We start from the raw sequence: 20,317 nt of genomic DNA, 5'->3' as shown, positions 1-20,317 counted from the left end.
CTTCATTTTATGTCTTAAGGTGTGTAGTAGCGCCAGTGCTGCTGGATGCAATTCACTGCATAGCAAATAGAAGGATGCACGAAAACGAAGCCAAAAATAGGTGTTAAGAATGAATCAACTTTATCACTCTAAATATAAAAAAGTAAAAAGAGAGTAGACTGTCATCTGCGCACACCCTTTTACAAAAGAGAGTGCACTAGAGAATAGCTTACTCGCTTTTTACTCTAATAAAGGCGTATTCGTGTTTAGAGTGCCACAAAAACTCTCCTGCTGATGTTGACCTCATGGGAGGGCTCTGTAATCATGCACTACAAGATTTTTTTTCACCTTTTGCATGAGCTCCCTAACATTACTTGTGTGTCTGGTTCTTCGTAAGCATCGAGACCTAAATTACCATGTAGCTATAGAGAAAATGTACAGGTATTTAGCTTGCATTTATTTCTCCGGACAAACTGATGAACGTGAAATATTTGTAGCTGCCTCAATCTATGTCTCACTACATAAAGCCATCGCCTCTGTGAAGCTTCGGGGTGCTAAAACTCTCGCACCACACTAATCCCACCAGCAGTACACTCTTCGTCACTGCTGGTTTGGTGTAACACCTGAATAAAACCTGAATAAGGCTGTGTGTAGAGGGCAACATGTTCTTTATGGAAGTTTAGCTTTTCAGAAAACATTCTTGCTTCGACAGAATTTGATGCGCTATGTAAAAAACTCCGTTTTGTTGCGGTAACTATAAACGGTTTGAACATTGTGGCAGGCACTATTTGCGAGGTAATTCTGCTCAGTAACCTTGCTTCCGCAAAAATTGTTTGACTGCGGTAGCATCGCCACGTGATCATTGATGTCAAGCATATCTACGCTATAGAATTTTTCACGATAGAATTTACATGGCCACCAAACAATCTGAAACCTATCGTTGGGAGTATGCGACTACGTAGACAGGTGCGGAAAGGTTCCATTTACGCAGGAGGGAGCTGGGACGATTTGTAGTTTTTTGCGTGGCAGTTTTGCAGTCGCAGTCGGTTAAGTAAGAACAAAATCTACACTAAAGGCATTGTTCAAATAATGAACGTGCACGAGGGCTACTGCTCCTATTTGCTAATTTGTGTATGCAGCTCAAGTAAAGGCACTTAAAGGCATGATATTTTTTAACAAAACAGAAATCTGGGCTGCTGGAAGGATGTTCATAATGAGATTCATAGGCGCAAACTTTAGGAGCACAGAGAAAAATGAGGACACAGGACACATCACTACTGGTTTATTTCAAAGGTCATGGTTGCTTAAATATGAAGCGACGACATAACAAAAAGTGATAGGTATTAGTTCAAGTTAAAAAAAAGCAAAATTATAACTTCAAGAAAAATCCTATTTCTTTTTTTGACAGCGACAGTGATGGTGTGCGGATACAATACCATACGGGGCGGTGTGAAATGCTTCCATCAGCTCTCTGGTATGTTGTTGCGGGTGACGAAACAGGGCTTGGGTTTCCTCAAAGGAAGGGCGGGAATTTCTGCATTCGGGGCCATGCTCAGCCATTCCAGATGAGATATCGTTGTTATGCTCTCTACGACGGATGTTCACACAACGCCCCGTCTGGCCTATGTGCAAAAGTTCGCACAAAAAGAGAATCTTATACACGACAGCAGATGAACATCGCACGTACTTCACTCTGTGTTTAATCTTGCTGGACCGGGAATCGCGATCAAATTGTTCTGTGCTTCTTAGTGCAAGGGAGTATAATGTTCCTAATCTTACGGGGGCGGAAAGAGCTCCTGTATGATCGTTGTTTTTTGGCCCATGTTCTAACCGATGACATAATCGGTACATATACTGAAGACAGCATATTTGAGTTTTCATTGGTGGGAGATGAAGGGCCTTTTGACTATTTTATTACCTTTACATATGACTGGACTATTACATTATTTGGTTGCCTGCAGCATGCTTCCAACAATCTGGTCACTTGTGCGTTAAAGCTACCCCGCAGAGTATGTATGCAAGATTTTGTAGGCTAGATGGCAGACATGAAACAGCAGTGCCATTCTTCACGAGTTTGGAATACTCAGAAGTTCAGAACTATATTTGGGGATCGAAGTTATTGACGTGGGACGATATTACCAGCAGAAATATGCGGGATTAACATGTAGCCTAATATCTAAAAACTGAAACTCATCCGCTTTCGGCACCTTCAGGGTGAAATTGAGTCCTGAGCCGGGGTCATTGAAGGGTTTCGGAATGTTAATAATCCGGTCGCTGAATCCAACTCTGTCGACAAAGACCAGAGGTTGGGAGGTACGCACAAGGGCATCTTTCACTAATTTGACGATCGTTGGCCTGTAACATTTACAAGGAGGTTTTAAGGGCGAGAAGAAGAAAAACTGGAGATAGTATGCAAATCGCAGGTAAGAATTTCTGCGCACACGCAGGCTAACAAATAAAACGACCAAGTTTCACGCACTGCTGCGTATCGTTCTATACACAGATAACGCCCAATTATATGTATCGCTGCAGCTGTTAGTCAAGCTGAATGAACAATGGCCGCCTTGGTGGCCGGTCGTGGACGATTATGAACTGGGTCGTGCGGCATTCGGCCCAGCTTCCCAAATCTGAGGTGCAATCTCATTGTGTGGCCTCTGGACTCATGTAAATATCCGGTGGCGCACCGTCATCAGCCAAGTCCACGTTCAGGTTAACAAAATTTTTCTATGAAGCATTATGAAGGCCGCGCACGCCCTCCGCTCTTAGCCACAATGAAGATGAAGCAGCCACGGGTATTGTGAAGTGTGCAAGCCTTAGCCACGTGATATTATTGCAACATCACTACGAACATAGGCGCTGAACCAAAAAACGAGCGTTTAACAGCGTAGCCCCACAGAACCCTGGCTCTGAGCTACAAAGAAGACGAACTAGCCGCGTGCGCGTTAGGAGCGGTAGGGCGTCGCATCAAGCTGTACTACGCTGCGGCGCCGCCGGTTGGTGTTTCGTATAATGCTTTTTAAGTCTCCTGACCACTGCAAAAGTTAACGGCTATATTTTATTCGACAGGCACGTGACGATCTGAAACCAGACTGGAATACGCTGGGTATGAAAGTCGTTCACTTAATTGAGACAAAGATAAATTCTCACTTATTTCTTAACGTCAGTACGGTACGCGTTGGTTTCATTTCTCAGAAGAACTTTTGCCTCGCTCGTCCTGTCAAGGCTTTTTTCTTCGCTACTTTGACTTTTCCCGTAGCCAAATCGTAAACGATCTTCAGAATGCATGGGGGCATAAATCCTTGCGCCTAACGGTAGCCTCCTCCATTCGCCAATCAGTTCACCATTCACCGATCAGCTAAGCGGGAACTCAGAAACATGACGCCGGGCTAGACTGTCATATATCTCCTTACGACTTTTCCTGTGAACTACGTTCGAGGTAAATACGTTCAAAGTTGGCAGCAAGAAAAGCCGCACTAATTTTATGCAAAATGAGGGGAACACTTCATCTTCACCTTAACGGTATGACGCGGCAGCGTTAATGCGTATTTGGTACTTTTTTCTTAACAAGTACCTCTTTTTGTTACACGCGCCAATTAGCATACGTCAACAGGCATGCTAGACCACATGGCACACCACGTGACACGCAAGTTCTCGCTTTAAGCAAATCGAATGAGTGTGCTTCAGTGGCAGAGGAGTATCGTGTCTGATTCGCAACCGAATGCTCCTGGACTCGCTCACCAACTACTTATTCCAATTTTCTTCTCTGTGAAACTAATTCCCGTCCTTAATGTCACAGCGACATCTGAGTCATTCTACGAGCTAATAGTCACTATTAAATTAGAGTTTTAATCATTTTCGCTCCACAGCTCAACGTGTAACGTCACAACTCTCCTGATCAATCCTGAATTAGCGCGACAACGCACAGGGCTTTTTCTCCGAATGACAAATTTAAATCTGTGCGAGCGAATGTCTCATGTGCCAGCCGAGCGGTACTGTTACGGCCAAAGCACTGTCCAACAGCGCGCCAATCTGCTGTGGCGTCCAGCGCTTCCCAGAAGTGATTGCCTATCTGCTATGGGTTGTACCGAGTCTTGAGCGCATTTGTACGCGCTTTCACGACGATACTGTTTCTTAATAAAGGTGCGCTAACAGCCTTCCATGCAGGAAGGTATGAAAGGCAGCCTTGCAGCCTTTCATGCCTTACTAATGATCAACAAACGAGTCGCCGGCATTATAATGGCCTCTGGTCATGCGTCTGCGGAGCCATTACAAATCGTTACCCTTTCCGGAACAAATGTTTGAAATCTGCTCATAGTTTTTGATTATTCCGGCAATCCAAACAGAGACCATTTGAGGAAAAAGCGCAACAAGAGCCTTATACGATTCGCTTTGGGACGTTAAGCCCCCATAAACCAAACCAAACCATTTTGTTCATAAAAGTGACCTAACTGTTCAATGTTATAATCACGAAATAACACTGAATCTGTGTCATTAATCAAGGCCGGAGCAACCGGCCGTTCCGGCAACCTATGTGGGCCTGCTAGGTTACGTGACCTTGTGGCGTCATCACAAGCTCCCTTGGTTGTGAGCAAATGCCACCGTGGCAGGTGTCAGTTTAAATGAATGGGGGCGAGAGGTTGCCCGGGTAGAGCAACCTGGTTCTCACAAGCCCCACCGGTGAGAGCACCTGCCATCGCAGGACAGGGGAGCATCGCTGAACTGCTGCATAACTGCGCCAGGTGTGGTATGAGGATTCCCATCAGTCTATGAACGTAGAGTAGGTGACCAATTCTGCATAAATGGGCATTAACCGATTAACGCTATCGTGTCGTACACTTAAGGCGGAGCTTAAGTGCCCCTTTCAGTTTTTAAATCCAAACTGTATTAACTTTATTTTCATTGGTGCCATAGACGTCATTGCTTAGGGTACAGCGCAGAGCTTAATACGTAAGTGGTATACACTCTATCTCTTCATGCTCAGAGATTGCATGGAACTCCCGTTACATTTACCGTTTACGAGGATCTTCTTAAATTGCTTTCCCATGTTATGTGAAATAGTGTGGGTGTGGCCCCGCACCACGGGCATGTGCCCCTATATTCCGTTGGGAACATCTTGTTGTATATAAAGAGGTTGGGGAAGGAACCTGTTTGTAATCTACGCCAATCTGTTGCCTCCTCCTTTGTTATCCTAGAGGATATTTATATCTCACCCCTCTGTGATGTTGGAGTAGTTCTGAACACAAACCCCCGAGTGCGGAGCACTGGGAGAGCCGGCTCGTCAGCTGCGAGCTCGCCGTCCAAAAGAGGATGGTAGAGCACGCACGGGATGCAGCCAAACTCAGTGGAGCCCTGGACTGAGGGACCACCCTTTGCTGAAGAAGCCTTCCCTGCAGCGCAGCGTGAAGACAGCTACACGCGAAGCAAGCAAGAAGACTTCTGATCGCCTAAATACTTATGATTCAATAAAAGTTTTCCTATCCTATTCTATCTTAAATTGCTTTGAGCTGTCTGCAAAACCACGTTCATGCAAATTAACGAGGAAGTGCCACTCCCTTTCTGCGTATTTTTGTTATGGACCGGAAATCAGAACGTAAGAACAAAAAGTATACAGGGCAGTTTTTTTTTCATTTTTCTTTCAAGCTCATAAACGGGGTCCGTAGAGGGAATAAGAAGTGAAGGGTGGTGTTAATGCAGACCGACTTCCAGGGATTTCTCACAATGGTTTCAAGTATCTTGCATCCCCCGCGCAGGACTTGTTCTCCATGGGCCCAGCAGAAGGCTTTGTGTCCACGGTTGCCTTTCGAGACCTGGACGAAGCACTCTTTCGTGAGGTACCCATCCAGGATCCCAGAGAATACGTGCTTTTCATCAGCTACACATCAGGCACCACGGGCCTTCCCAAGGGAGCGGTCGGTACCCACTATGACTTCGTGGGCAACACGGTCATTGAAAGGTGCGCGGATGGGCACTTATGGATGCAGCATTTAAATCAAGGAATTGGGATGCGCAACTGGCCAATGCACAATAGATAGACCGAAACCAATTATAGCACTAAATCGAAAGTGGTTTAGTTATGACGTTTCTATATGTAAATTTAGAGTTGCGCGAATAGGGTTACCGTTAAGTGACGCTTGCTTACAGGTTGAGTTGCGCGCGCTCTATGCCTGCGTTGTGTAAATTTGGGGCACCGCGATGCCCAGAATGCGTTGTGCTTTGTTGTGTCGCATAGCTGAACACTATATTGTTTATGCAATTCTGAAAACTGTTGAGGGTGTGACTGCGTCTGGAGCCGACGCAGTATAATCTATTCCACATTGACTCAGTCTGAATACTAAGTGCATCTAAATTTCATTGTATTCCATTGCCGGTGGGAGCCCACTAAAAGGAACGTGCACCATGAGAATCAATATGAAGGTTGTGTCTCGGTAGCTAATCTTGCCTGACGAACGTATATTCATGCATTAATTGTTATGCGCGCTCTCGCAGGCCTTGTTTTACCTGGGACGAAAGTGACATTGTGCTCATCGGGAGCCCCATCGCGCATGCGTCGGGCTTCATCTGCACCGCGATCAGCGTTCTTCTGGGCATCACAACAGTCATGACGTCACCGGGCACCAGTTTACAACGCATAAGCGAACTCGTCGCAAAGTACAAGGTACTATGGCGGCAGTGCCGTCATAGCGTGCGCGTCCCCGATTCCTTTCTTTATTTATCTATATCCTCAAATTCTTAATGCATGGGGCACATTGCATGACTATAACGGCCGTGTTATTAAATGATGGCTGCATGTTCTCAGTGGAATTCCTCAAGGGAAATAAAGAACAGCTAGGATTGTAGATCCTTGTAGCGGCAAGTTATCTTACTGAAAAAGAGGCGCTGAAGTGATGGGATTTGCATATAGACCATTAGATCATTTGTGCCTCTTCGGTGCGTTCCCCACTTATCGGTGTGATCGCCAACATTATTTAATATTGCTTTTATCTCCCTGCTTGGCGCTTACATGATGTCTGAGATTAAGTTCTTATTGTATACTGATGACATAACGGTGTGGAGCACTCACAACGACCTGATGACTCAAGCAGCAGCCCTACAATCAGCCGTAGATATTACGTCGACTTATGCTTCTTCAATTGGTCTTCAGCTTTCAGTGAGCAAAACCACGTTCGTGTCAGTCGCCAACCAATGTGGGCGCCGTAAACTCGCTGCAATACCAATTCGCCTCCATCTATCGGAAACTCCAATTCAATAAAGTTCGACAGTAAAAATCTTGGGCTTGACAATACACGAGTCGGGAACAGGTAATGCTTGGCTTTCTCGGGCTAAAAAGCAAGCAATTCAAGCGTTGGGTCTGATTAGACGCGTTGCTCCTAAAACAGGTGGAGCCCGCTCTCATGTTTCACGACAGTTGGTGCTGGCGGTTGTGCAACCGTGCCTCGTTTACCAAGCCCAATTCCAGCATTTGACGAGGACTCAATAGGATGGTCTAGAAGCGATTAATCGAGAGGCAGTGAGGGCCATCACTTGCCTACCCCGCATTACCCCGATCGTGGCGCTCCAAGAAAATGCGCAGCTGAGTACACTAGATGATCTGGTGCAGCAACGACGCGATGCTCGCCGCCGAATGTCAATGCTTACACACACAACGTGTGCACTGAGGGCATATGCTTCAACGCACTCCATTCTACAGCCGCCCTGGCAGTACTTCCTTCTTGGCGTTTTGTGCAGCTAAGCGACAGCAAGCCAACTGATCTACGTCGGCCATCATCTACCCGCACGGCATCGTCGTATCGCGACGGAATTACAGAGCAAGACGCCAATCTGCCGCATGGTTCCATCGTTATGTACGTTGACGAAAGCATCCAGGCCTGCGAAACAACATCGGCAGTTTACTGTCCATGCAAGCCTGCCCTGAACAAAACGTAAAGGTTTCGCCTCTCAGAACGACCTTCCTCCTCCTGTGCGGAGATGCTTGCGGTTCAAGAGGCACTTTGCTCTGTGGCCGCCGTTCCCATGCTACCCACGGCCCGCATTGTCATTCGCACCGAAGCCCTTCACGTCACACGCCTACTACGACGAGTCAGTCGCACCCCGTAAATCTGCCAAGATATCCATCGTCTAGCGGCACACATCCCGCAGCAAATCCGTATTGAGTGGGTGCCGCGTGACCTCCTGAGCGCACAAAGCCGCGCAGATTCTGCGATCCACCTTTGGACCCCAACTTTGTCTTTGCCTCGAGTCCTCACTCTAGATGACACCACCCTCCTTTTAACAAGAAAGGAACACCTCTGGCGTCGCACACGTGCTCTAATCCTTCCGTGTGCGGTAACCCTCCCCCGTGGTCTTACCCGTGCAGAGAAGGTTGTGCTTCGGAGGATACGGGTCGGGGTTGTCCTAACTCCAGCCTTCACACACATGTGGCCGCAATTCAAAGATTTATATCCCTGCCTCGGGTGTCCACTCTGCAAGATCAGAGACTGTGTGGCGGATATCCACCTCCTGTTGTGGGTTTGCCCGGCGCTGAAGCCGAGGAGAATTGGGCACCTGGTGGCGGTGGGTCTCTCACCGGAGAATCCGGATTCCTATATTGTCTGGACACAGGGTTCATATCATCGTTCACTACTTGATTTAAATAAATCTGCCCATTTTTTCATTTATTTAAGCATCTTCTTCATCTTTCATTTCATAACCTTTATGCCCTGAGGCAATAAACATCGCTTGAAAAAAAATTAGACAGACTTTCTATCTCAAAGCACCAATGGTGTCAATGATGTATGTTGTACGGCTTTCAGTGATATAAGTTTGTTAAGCGGGCTACAAAAAGTAGAATCTGCTGATGTCGCCGCAATAATCTTCAAAATTCTTTAAAAATGTACAGTTTGTTCTTGAAGCCAAACGAGCATATTGCACCAAATTTGAGCCATATGCTAGAAAGGGAGAGATACGGTGGCGGATAACATACAGAAAAGCTCGCCGCGGTTTTGTGTTACGCTATTTTAATTCGTGTTTGATGTAATGATGCTGCTTGTCAGATAAGGGCGACTGGATTAGAGCACCATACAGCTGTTTTGTATTAGGCTAAAAGGAAAACTGTAGCCGACACTTATATAAGCGTCAGCTTAAGGGTATGACACGATAGATTTAACGGGTGAACGCCCATATTTGCGCAATTTGTCACTCTCTAGTTGGCATTATTAGATAGCTCCCTGGGAGTACGCATACCACTCTGGAGTGGTGCAGCGGTTTTATGATGAGCCACTGTCCTGCGTTAGCAGGTGCTGCCACAGGTGGGGCTTTCGAGACCCAGGTTGCTGTTCCCTAGTAACCTTTCGCGACCACTGATTAATTTAATTACCGCCTTCCAGGATGAGCAGTATGCAGGCAGTCCGATGGGCTGGTAGTGATGTCACGGTCACGTGACCTATTTGGCTCACCGGACCCCTATGTTCTCCTGTGGGGATTTTTCATGTATATTCCTGGCACAGTTAAACGTCGCATGCGGTTTTTCTAAGACACATGAGTCCCTTAACACTGTCGCTCAAGAAATTGTGTCATTTCAAAGATACAGCAGTTTCTTGACAAGATCCATGGGTAATAAACGCATCGACCACTGATCTACGCTTTTTATATCTGAGTTGTGAATGAGTAAAAGACATATTTTGGCAAGCCTCTAACAACTTTAAAATCTGTATTATATGTATATATAGATATACACTTAGGAAAAATTAACGTTTGGAATATACGGTTGATATTTATATTGTATTTCACACATATTTTGTGTTCTTGAATGCACAAAAATATGCTGGAAAAATGTTCCTGAAAATTGATGCTCAGTATTCGAAATACATTCTTAAAATTTGTGTAAAGTAGCTCACCTAATGCAAGCTTTGAGCACGTTTAATATACGCAGAAAAATATATAGGCGGTTTTAGTATGTCAATATAATTAAAGCTCATTTTCGCTCCTGTGAATTTAATTTGTCGAAAGTATGCTTCACTTTTAAAAAAAATTTAAAAATCATTTTCGTGCTTGCAAATATCAGTTGAGTAAAACAAAAAAAAAAGATCCCCTAATATATAAGACCGACGCTCTTCAGCGCTAGGAATGAAACTTTTCTAGCCTCAGTTGAGTCCCTGGCGCAGAGCCTTCGTTTAATAGAATAAATTAAATTAACTTTCGCTTGAACGCGATATATTTAACTTGTAAAAAAAGCATTACAATGTTCCTTTATTTCTGCTTGAAATGCACTGTGGCAAAACGGATCTTTCCTCTTTTCTGTTTATTCGAACAAAATTTTTGTGATTCCAGCCCTTCGGTTTTTGAGTGGTTATAGTGCTCGCTGCAAACGCGAATTGATGGAGACGAAATGCTAGAGGCCCGTGTACTGTGCGATGTCAGTGCAGTTTAAAACACCCCGTGCGGTTGAAATTATCCGCAGCCCCCACTTCGGCGACCCTCACAGCTCGAGTCGCTGTGGGACCTTAAACCGCATAGAACTAAACCAACTCATTCTTCACCGCACTTCTCTCTTCTACCCCCTTTCCAACGAAGAGTAAAATGTCAGGAATTTTGACTGGCTCGTTAAAACTGGAGAGGAGAGTTAAGCTTCGCCGTACAGGTATAACGCAATAGCTTAATGCGCCAATACCCGTATACGTACGTAGATTTGGTCACTCTCGTGTTAAAATTCATAGATCCCTGGGGGTCCTCATACCACTCCTGGCGCAGAGGTGCAGCTGTTAAGGGATATGCCACAGCACTGCCGTGCCAGGTGCTGCCACCGGTGGAGGTTGTGCAACCCATGTTGCTTTTCCTGAGCAACCCCACACGACCAATCATTAATTTCACCACCATAATCCGGTGGGCAAGTTTTCATGGCGCCAAGGGATTACGTGACCTAGGTGGCCAACCTGCCTCCTAGTTTGCTTCTCTGAGGGTTTCTTAATCATGGTCAACAAAGCCTGCACCGGATTTTCTGCGACACGAGATCCTGAATGCTATCGCATCAAATGTTCCGGCTTTTCTGAGGAAGCTTTCCAGCACTTTAGACGTCCCAGACTGTATAGATAACGGAAAAATTAATGTAGGTTGATATTCGTAACTTCGTAACATAAAAAGAACCCATTGGACGTGCATGAGAACAAATACAGTTGGAGTACGTAAGTTTCGATAAGTGGACTCTCACCGCTCTGATGGGAACAAGTTCGTTCCCTCGCGCCTAATTAATTATCGTTCACGCGTTATTCGACGTGATCATCCATCTTCCTTGTCTGCTTAAACTGTCCTCTTGCAAGAAACTCGATCTGATAAAAATTTGGTTCCTTTCTTTTGTTTAATTGTTGTTTTCAATCAACATAATTCCCATATTATGTGTTTTCACATTCGCAGAGTGTAGTTTTTCGTTCATATATGCGGCTAGCCCTCTGTTGTCACCGATCATTAATAAATGTTTGAGGAGGTATTAGACTGTATTTTGTTACGATCCGCAGCCCGCGTGGTTTATTTAGTAAGATAATTGTGGTATGTTCACGGCACGGTGTGCGTAAAATTTACATGCCTCCGTTTGTTGCAGGTGACGGCTGTATCATTTCTCCAGATGCACTTAAAAATGCTTGTATCTGAGATGCACAAGACGAGAAACCGCCTCCCCGGCGTCCGCCGTGTCGGCATCGCGGGCAACGTGTTTACAGAAGCTGCGCGCAGGACCGTTAAGGCCGCATTCAGCGACCTCGAGTGCTTAGCAAACGCCTACGCTATGACCGAGTCCATCGGCATCATCTGCGCGCCCCCCATCGAAGATGCTCCAGGGACGGACGTCGGCTTCCCAGCTCCGTGGTCAAAGATAAAGGCAAGTTTACGGGAATGACGCTAGGGCGCTCAGCCCCATTTCTGATCTACACTTGTCCTGGGCTCTAATGGAGCGGCTAAAATTCCTTGTCAAAGGTTTATCCAAATACTTTATTTATCGGGTAAACCGTTTACATGACGCCTTTTTCCCTTACCACGGACCGTTATATACCTCGAAGCTAGCCATTTTCTCTCGCGATAGTTCTTTGTTATTTCGTTTTCTTTTTCCATTTCTGATATACATTTGCGAGACAGGCTTAAAAGCCTGGTTTACAGGTTTTACACACCAGCACAACAGCTCCCTCTCGTTCAGGCTTTCCAATTCTAAGCAATGTGGGATAAAATGTGCACTGAGTGGTGCTGCCTTGAAGCAAGGTCTTTGAAGTCTCAGTGGTCCTCCGGCTCAAAAATATATGACGATATTTAATCAGTGTGTATCACAGAGAACACTGAAGGCCCTTTTGGTATAGCTTGGAGTTAAGTGCGGGCAGTAAGACCCGAAACTGGGGAAAGCTCGGTAGCCAATATCGAGTAACGGTTAGTAGACGACGAAATCATACAGTAAAACCTGGCTCTAAGTATAGGCTACGGAAACTGCGATCCAAATTTTGGTAGGTCATCCCATGCTTGCCACATGCAACTGGTCATTTAAATAGTCACCGCCTGGTTATGGCCAATCCCCCTTGTGGGTATGTGCCATTGTGTGAGGTCAACAACAAAAACAACAACAACAACAACAATATAGAGGAGGGGGGCACACACAGAGCAAAAAAACAAAGAAACTTGTGGTATGGAATTGTGCATCTGGAAGGAGACGTCTGTCTGTTGGAGACTGGAGGCAGGCGTTTCACATACTATGTCTGGGGAAAATGCCGTGTGGTAGGACACCACGAACGTCGTGAAAGGGTTCCCGCTGCGAGCGAGTACTTTGGAGTAAGAGCCGATGCCTCAAACGACGGGTGGCTCGAAAACTCGGTTCCCTTATTACAAGTGGAAGGTCAGAATGGCGGAAGCTGGCTTGGAGGTAGGAATCTTGGTCGTCGTCCCTAACTCGGACAGCCGAAAACCCCGGCACACGTTTATCAGTGGTATGTAAGCACGATTGAAGTCCGAGGGCCGCAAATCTTGCTAACAGCGAGTGATCGCCCTCTACGGAAGCCTGAAAAGGAGCTGGACTATATCAGGATCATTTGAAAAAAAAATCCCACGCTAACTGTATTCTCTCCCCGAGTCCCATAACTCCACCCTGATAGCCCACATCCCGTTCCCACAGCCCAGCCCATCAATCTTTCACCTGGGCAGGTTAGGGCAGCCTGCTCGGGCTCGTACCTCTGCATGTGGTTTTTGTTGGTACTCCTGTCATTTTCCTACATTGTTTTATTTCTCGCCTGGGGTGGCAAAATGATCAGTTGTCCTTTCTTGGACGGATTATTTTATGCCTCAATTAGATTAAGCCTGTTGTGTTTACGCGGTGCAGACCGGAGTCTTTCAGTTTACAACTTTTTGTGGAAACCCTCAAAACTATTGATTGTTATTTTTTGTTCGTTTTGTTTCTTGCCTTTTTATTATTGCCTTCATTCCCAAGATTCTGTGTTCCCGGTTGTCTGCGACAATTTTTGCTCAGGATATTTCTGAAAACGGTGCTATGGTTTGCGGAGGGAAAAAGAATGTCAGCGGAGTTATCTGGAAACGAAACAAAAATCATTTCAATCTATGTGTTGGGCAAAAAAAAAAGAAAAAGTCACGCTCATTGCGACGCTTGTTAACTGGCTGATTGGCTTGTATAAATGCTGATAAATTATATTGAGCTCAACCTGCGAACTAAATTTTTGCAGGTTGTTGATAGGGTGACAAGAGAAAAACTGGGTCCCAACCAGATAGGTGAGATATGCTTTCGTACACCAACGATGATGAAGCAGTACTACAAGAGACCAAAGGAGACTGCAGAGCTTTTCGACGAGGATGGATGGTGCAAGTCAGGTGCGGTGCTGATTTTTCTAAGGATATGCTCATAATGGGTGGATCTTTGCTGACAAGCAGTTGATTGTCGATGAGAAGCGCATGTTTGGCTTCGCAGAATATGTGAGAGAGAAATGATCACCTTCTCGCTCATAATAAAACATGATCTTGATAAAGAATGAGTTGAAATGACTGCACGTCATTCGAATGTTTATTCAAAAACACAGAACCGCCGTAACAAGACCAATTTCTTTAACAAATGCGATGACAGCTCGGAGTACGGAACCGTGAAAAGGTTCGAGCAGCGCATACTGTTTATTGCTGGTGTTTGCCTAGCTGGCAGCTGCCAATTTGCATGCGCACATTACCTCGACAGTTCAAGTGCAGACCAGTTGCGGGTGGACATGGTGCCTTGGGACCATCTGCGCATGAGCATTCGCGGCTGGCGGTGGCGATAAACGCTACCCTTATCCTTGGTGCGCTATTGGTTGTCATTCACGGGCGATTCATCTACGGCCGAAGTGAACTAAAAAATTTAAGATATTTGGAGAGCATTGGTTAAGACAGCGGAGGCGGAGACACTGAAGTAGAAGTTGATTGGTGTTTTTCGAAACACTTAGTGGAAATCATGAACATGAGAAAGTTCTTTAGAAGAATGAAGGATAACGTTATTGAAACTAAAGGCCTATTTCCGAACTCGTGTGTCAAATTATTAAGCCGAAATCATTCGAGGCGTATGTGAGAGACATTCACAGCCATTTAAGCTTTTACAGGTGAGGTTGGATAACAAAGAAGATATAGTTGGCCGAAAATAATGCTTTGATATAACACGGGGTGTTCTACAGGTGGCCAGTGGAAATACATTGCCTGTAGAATTTGCACTCAGCATTACATTAGTGTGCTTTCATTAGTTTGGAGTTCGGCTTTATCCATGGACAGAGTTGACCATTATGCCATTTAAGCTGATCAGTATCTTACTAAGAAGTCAGCTTGAAGTTTCGCACTGGCAAATATTTTAAAATCTATTCTCAGTTTCTCTGTGACGGCAAACAGAGTTATATAGCCGCCGCAGAGGCTCAGTAGTCACGGTCCTCGCCTGCTCATCCGAAAGATGCGGGTGCAATCCCGGCCGCGGCGGTCGAATTTCGATAGAGGCGAATAGCTAGAGACCCGTTTATTGTGCGATATCAGTGCAGGTTAAACAACGCCAGTTTGTCGAAATTAACCAAAGCTCTCCACTACGGCGTGCCTCATAGCCCGACTCGCTTTGAGACGTTAAACCCTAAAACCCCCACAAACCAGCAAACAAGATTTTAAAACTCACCAGGACTAGTACTCGGTTCTCACGTATACACATGTTTATGCAGGGGACGCGGGATACTATGACGAAGATGGCCGCCTTTACGTAGTACAGCGGCTGAAGGAACTGATCAAGTGCATGGACAACCAAGTTGTTCCCGCAGAGCTTGAAGACCTCATCCTCCAGGAGCACTCGGAGTATATATCCGAAGTGGTCGTGGTGGGATTGCCGCATTCCGAATATGGCGAGGCTCCGGCAGCTGCCGTCGTACTTAAGGACCTCAGTGGCAGCAAGTGCGACCCTGCGCAGCTTGCCAAAAAGATAAAGGCCACCATCACAGGTTGGTGCGCCCTGGCTTTTTGCCATATGTGTACATTATAACATTTCGTTTCTTAGCAATTCGCTAGAGTTAGAGGTCTCGTTCTTGAGACAAGCCGGCTTCCGTGCGCCCGTCCGTGTCATGAATAAGCGGTTGGCCCTCCTGCCATGGTGGCGTACGGAAGCTGGTCGAGAGAGGTCACGTGACATTGTGACGTCATCACAATTTGCCCACCGGTAGTGATCATTCTGAGCGCCATGCCAGGCAGCACTTGAATTAAAGATTGTTGAGACCACCTTTACTTTAACTGCCGCCGAGATCACAATTAAACGAGATAACAACCTGCTCACCATTGCAGATGCAAACCTGCGCACCGGGTTGTGGGCGGTGCAAATTAAAATTATTCACTTACATTGAATTTTTGGCTGAAATTTGGCTGAGAAGGAAACAGTAAAGTACACTGACCAAATCCGCATATAGGGGCGTGTAGGCATAATCTAGACTAAAGAGGAGTACTTTGACAGAATGGATCTCTAATGCAATCGCACTGTACTTAAAGAGGCGGCTAAGCCTTGTACAACATTTCAGAAAGGTTTTTTGCGTAGTGCGCATCATTGTGCGATAATGAGCTAAAGAAAACGTCCATAGCTTGGCCGGCGTCTTACCATTATACTAGAGCGGACTTCCAAAATGTGCAGCTGAGGCCAATATGAAGCGAATATTTGATTTCTATTATCTCCTATTGATTCTGCGCCTACTATTGAATCGCGTGATTGTAAGGGCGTGGCGGCGTCTGAGCCAGAGACGAAGAGGGAAGTGATCTGAAAGTAGAAATAATCGAAGTCGAGCTTTTACAATATTTAAGCCCAAGTGTTGGAATCTATTAGTCTGTATTGCTTCGGCGTTAAGAGTTATGAGCTTGACCGTCGCCGCACAGTCCTTTTACTGTTTATTTCGTCAAGCATCGGGCCTATGGCTAAAACTCTAACTATAGCTTAAACTACTACTATAGCTTAAACTACTACTATGGCTTAAACTACAACTATGGCTTAAGCTACAACTATGGCTTAAGATACAACTATGGCTTAAGATACAACGACGGCTTAAGATACAACGACGGCTTAAGATACAACTATGGCTTAAAATACAACTATGGCTTAAACTACAACTATGGTTTAAACTACCAACGTTGCAGACAAACTGTGACAACGAAAGAAACTTTGAAGGAACAAAAACCGGCATTTTTTGTCGTTGTCTGCTTACGTTGTTAACATATTTTGTTGGAAAAATAGTCTCACCTTAATTCATCACAATTTATGACAGGTACAGTCTTTGTCAAAAGTATACAGCTCAAGGGGTTTGCTTCCAAGCTCTTAAACACATTACAGTGTCCTAAGCTCGGGAGGCTTGAGGACATCAGTTCCTCGAGTGAGGTGCACCAGATTCGTGTATAAAAATGCCGTTTCTGTGCTGTCACTCCTGTCGTTTTTTTTTTCAGAATTATAATCATGTTTATTTATAGAAGAAGAAAATACAGCCTGGATAAATGTATACAGAAGGAGGTCCCGTAGCCAGTGACTGTGCTGGGACCTCCTCAATTGTATTCTTAGCTGGCTTGCATTGAAGGAAAGTTTTTTTATTATTTTGCTTTCAATTTTAATATGTTGGCTTAGAACAGACAGCGGCCTAGATTCGAGTGCATTTTACGGTTTTGTCTTAAATTCGTTTGCTGTTAGTATTTTTGTGCACCAGGGGTATAATTATGCATGCTGCACGCCTCCATTTTCTGCTGGAAATTGTGCGATGCTCATTTCCACAATTGCCTGGCTTTTATTCTTTAAATAGTAGCATATTATCAGTCAAAAAAAAGTTCAGTGCTAAACAACGTCTAAAATATTATTCTGCTCGGGAGCCAACAAGCCTTGGTCTATGGTTTATGGGGGTTTAACCTCTCAGAGAGTCTCAGGCTTTGAGAGACGCCATAGTGAAAGGCTCCGCAAATTTCGACCACCTGGGGTTCTATAACGTGCACTGACATCGCACAGCACACGGACCTCTAGAATTTCGCCTCCATCGAAATTCGACCGCCGCGGCCGGGATCGAACCCGCGTCTTTCGGGCCAGCAGCCGAGCGCCATAACCACTCAGCCACCGCGGCGGCTCCAACAAGCCTTGAGGCATTCGACTCATGCTAGTATCTTCACCTTCACTAGGCTCCACAGAAGGCTCGAGTGCGAAACTTCTCAAACATTGGCGGCGGTTTATTACAGCATCAATAACATGTGTGTCAAGCAAATGTATCCGGTCATGTTAAGACACTTTTCTTCTCCTACCATGTTCCCCTGGTTGGTGTTCTACTAAAATTAACAATGTCGTTTGACTGACTGATATACTAAGGACATATATGGCGTTAATTAGTTCATGTATTATTCTGTTTCTTGCAGATAATCTGGCTGTGCACAAAAATCTTTACGGAGGCGTCTTTGTCTTCGATTCGCTGCCGAAAACAGAAACCGGAAAAATCAGTCGCCACGCCCTGGCACAAGTGTGCGTTGGTAGAACTGCTCTGTAAAAAGTAAACTTTTCTTTCACAAAATAAACGAAACGAACATTCTTCCAATAAATGCTTTATTCGTTCTGAACGTAAACGCATCGATTGAGAACTGACTGTGATAGGGGGGTGGCTATATTGCACCCCGGTACTGGAGTTTCGCTCGAGCAAAGCGCGTACTTGCCCTGAACATAGGGACACAACCACGCAAGGGCTACGTGTAACCACTTGTTACGAGTTCAACTGGTGACACAGCGTATGCACAAAACGAATCAACATGAGTACAGGTATCGGAACTTGTTTTGTGGTAAAACAGAGAACAGGATTCACATGTACTCGTCTTCTAAATTTAAATTTTATTCTCGTTGCGGCAGTTTGCGGGGTAATTTGAACAGCATTCCCTCCAGTGCTGAAGAGCAGTTTTTCTCCTGTTGCTTTTGCTGATAAGGCCTTCTTGTGCGAGGCGTTGTCCAGTAATGAATGGATGGATGGAAAACTTTATTAGGTCCTGCAAGTAGTGATAAGTAACCACTAAGCGGGCCGCTCCCACGTCGGGACCGGAAGACCAAGCCTCATGGCCACGTCGTGAGCCTGCTGGACAGCCCAGAATTGTTCATCCAGTTGCGGGCTGCGAAGAGCAGCCTCCCGCTTGGACGCGTCCTTGATCGCCGAGTCTTCAATTCTTGCGCAAGACCAGAGCATGTGTTCGAGCGTGGAAAAATCACCACAATCCTGGCAATAACGCTCCGTATACGTGTCACGATAAAACATGTTCAACCTTCGTGGGCAAGGATAAGTACCAGTCTGCAGTGCCTGAGCCCTGTTTAGTTTAGGATGCGGCAAACCATAAACCCTGCGATTAAGAAGGTAATACTTCGTGATCTCACTGTATGGGGAAGGGGAGTCTCTGTTCTCGGGGAGTACCGCCACGCCGTGGCGCGGGGCAGAGCGGAGGGTAAGATCTCGCGCTGCCTCATGAGCGGACTCATTGAGATTCGGAAGGGCTCCCTCAACCATCCCAAGGTGAGCAGGAAACCAACATAGGTAGTGTTGAGAGATCTCACAGGTCTCCATAATCTTAAAAGCAACCTTAGCCAGCGAGCCCTTCTTTAAAACCCTAACGGCCGACTTTGAATCACTGTATACAAAAGGCCTGCGCCTGTCAACCAGGGCGAGAGCAATAGCTGCTTGCTCCGCGACCTCTGGCCCATCAGTCCTAACGGTAACAGCGTTAACGACACTGCCCTCATTGTCCACGACAACTACGGTAAACACCTTCCTCTCCTCGTTAAATGAAGCATCGACGAAGCCAACCTTCTGATTCTCATCACGAATGAGTCTCAGCAAACAAGCCCCCCGGGCCTTTCTTCTACCCGCATTTCGCTCCGGATGCATGCTCCTGGGAACAGGCTTGACATGATACCGCTGGCGGACCTTGAAGGGAATACCGACGTGAAGCTGCGAAATCTTCTCCTTAGGAACACCTAACTCTCTCAGAATCTGCCGACCGGCGCTAGTCATAGAGAGACGCACCATCTGCGTCCTCTCCTGAGCCTCAGCTATCTCATCCAAGGCATGAATTCCCAGCTGGAGAAGCCGGTCGTTGCTGGTGCACATCGGCACTCCCAACACTTTCTTGGTGATCTTCTTAATCTGCGTATCTACTTCTCCTCACTGATGGTTTCCACTTGTGCATGGCCGCCACATAAGTAAAGTGACACAATACTAATGCGTGCATAAGCCTAATCAGACTATCCTCCTTCAACCCCGTCTGCCTGTTGGCGACCCTCTTCACTAGGCGTACCGTATTTTCTGTCTTGGCAATGATCTTATCGTCAGCGTGTTGGCGCCGTTCGACTCAATCAGCATCCCCAAAACCCTGATCTTATCTACCCTAGGGATGAGATCGCCATTTCTTGTGCGAAGCTGAATGCTCAGCTTGTCCACGGGGATCCATCCCCTTGGCTTGGTTCCCCTTCTAGTGGGACTGTACAGCAACAGCTCCGACTTGGAGGGGGAGCACCTTAATCCCGTCGGGTCCAAATAGGTCTCGATTACATCTACTGCCTCCTGCAGAACACACTCGATATAGCCCTCACTACCCTCTTGGCCAACCCGACCATGCCAGATTGAACAGTGTGGGCGAGATGACGGCCCCCTGAGGAGTGCCCCTGTCTCCAAGGTTTAACGCCTTTGACTCCAGCTCCGCAACCCTCAAGGTGGCCTTCCTGCATGACAGGAAGGACCTGACGTAGTCATGAAATCGCGCGCCGAGGCCAAGATCCGAAATGGACTAAAGAATATAAGAGTGCCGAACGCTGACAAAGGCCTTCTCCAGGTCCAGGCCTAGGATGGCCTTAACGCCT

The 20,317-nt window shown here is 46.1% G+C and overlaps 1 protein-coding gene across 3 annotated transcripts in view; it reads left to right on the top strand.

The window, feature by feature from the left end:
* LOC144099421 (luciferin 4-monooxygenase-like) overlaps window positions 1-18,039 on the top strand; it is a 41,377-nt gene extending 23,338 nt beyond the window's left edge. For all 3 annotated transcript variants that reach the window (XM_077632713.1, XM_077632714.1, XM_077632715.1), the window contains exons 5-10: window positions 5,730-5,932; window positions 6,466-6,634; window positions 11,549-11,824; window positions 13,659-13,803; window positions 15,150-15,422; window positions 17,845-18,039. In XM_077632713.1, the coding sequence (XP_077488839.1) occupies window positions 5,730-5,932; window positions 6,466-6,634; window positions 11,549-11,824; window positions 13,659-13,803; window positions 15,150-15,422; window positions 17,845-17,972 (1,194 nt within the window). In that variant the 3' untranslated portion in view covers window positions 17,973-18,039. The remainder of the gene's footprint in view (window positions 1-5,729; window positions 5,933-6,465; window positions 6,635-11,548; window positions 11,825-13,658; window positions 13,804-15,149; window positions 15,423-17,844) is intronic.
* The last annotated feature ends 2,278 nt before the right edge of the window (window positions 18,040-20,317 follow it).

Source organism: Amblyomma americanum, chromosome 7, assembly GCF_052857255.1.
Source record: "Amblyomma americanum isolate KBUSLIRL-KWMA chromosome 7, ASM5285725v1, whole genome shotgun sequence".
In the NCBI taxonomy this organism is placed as follows: Eukaryota; Metazoa; Arthropoda; class Arachnida; order Ixodida; family Ixodidae; genus Amblyomma; species Amblyomma americanum.
Note: the sequence above shows the minus strand (reverse complement) of the source record. Positions and strands in the feature narration are given on the sequence as shown.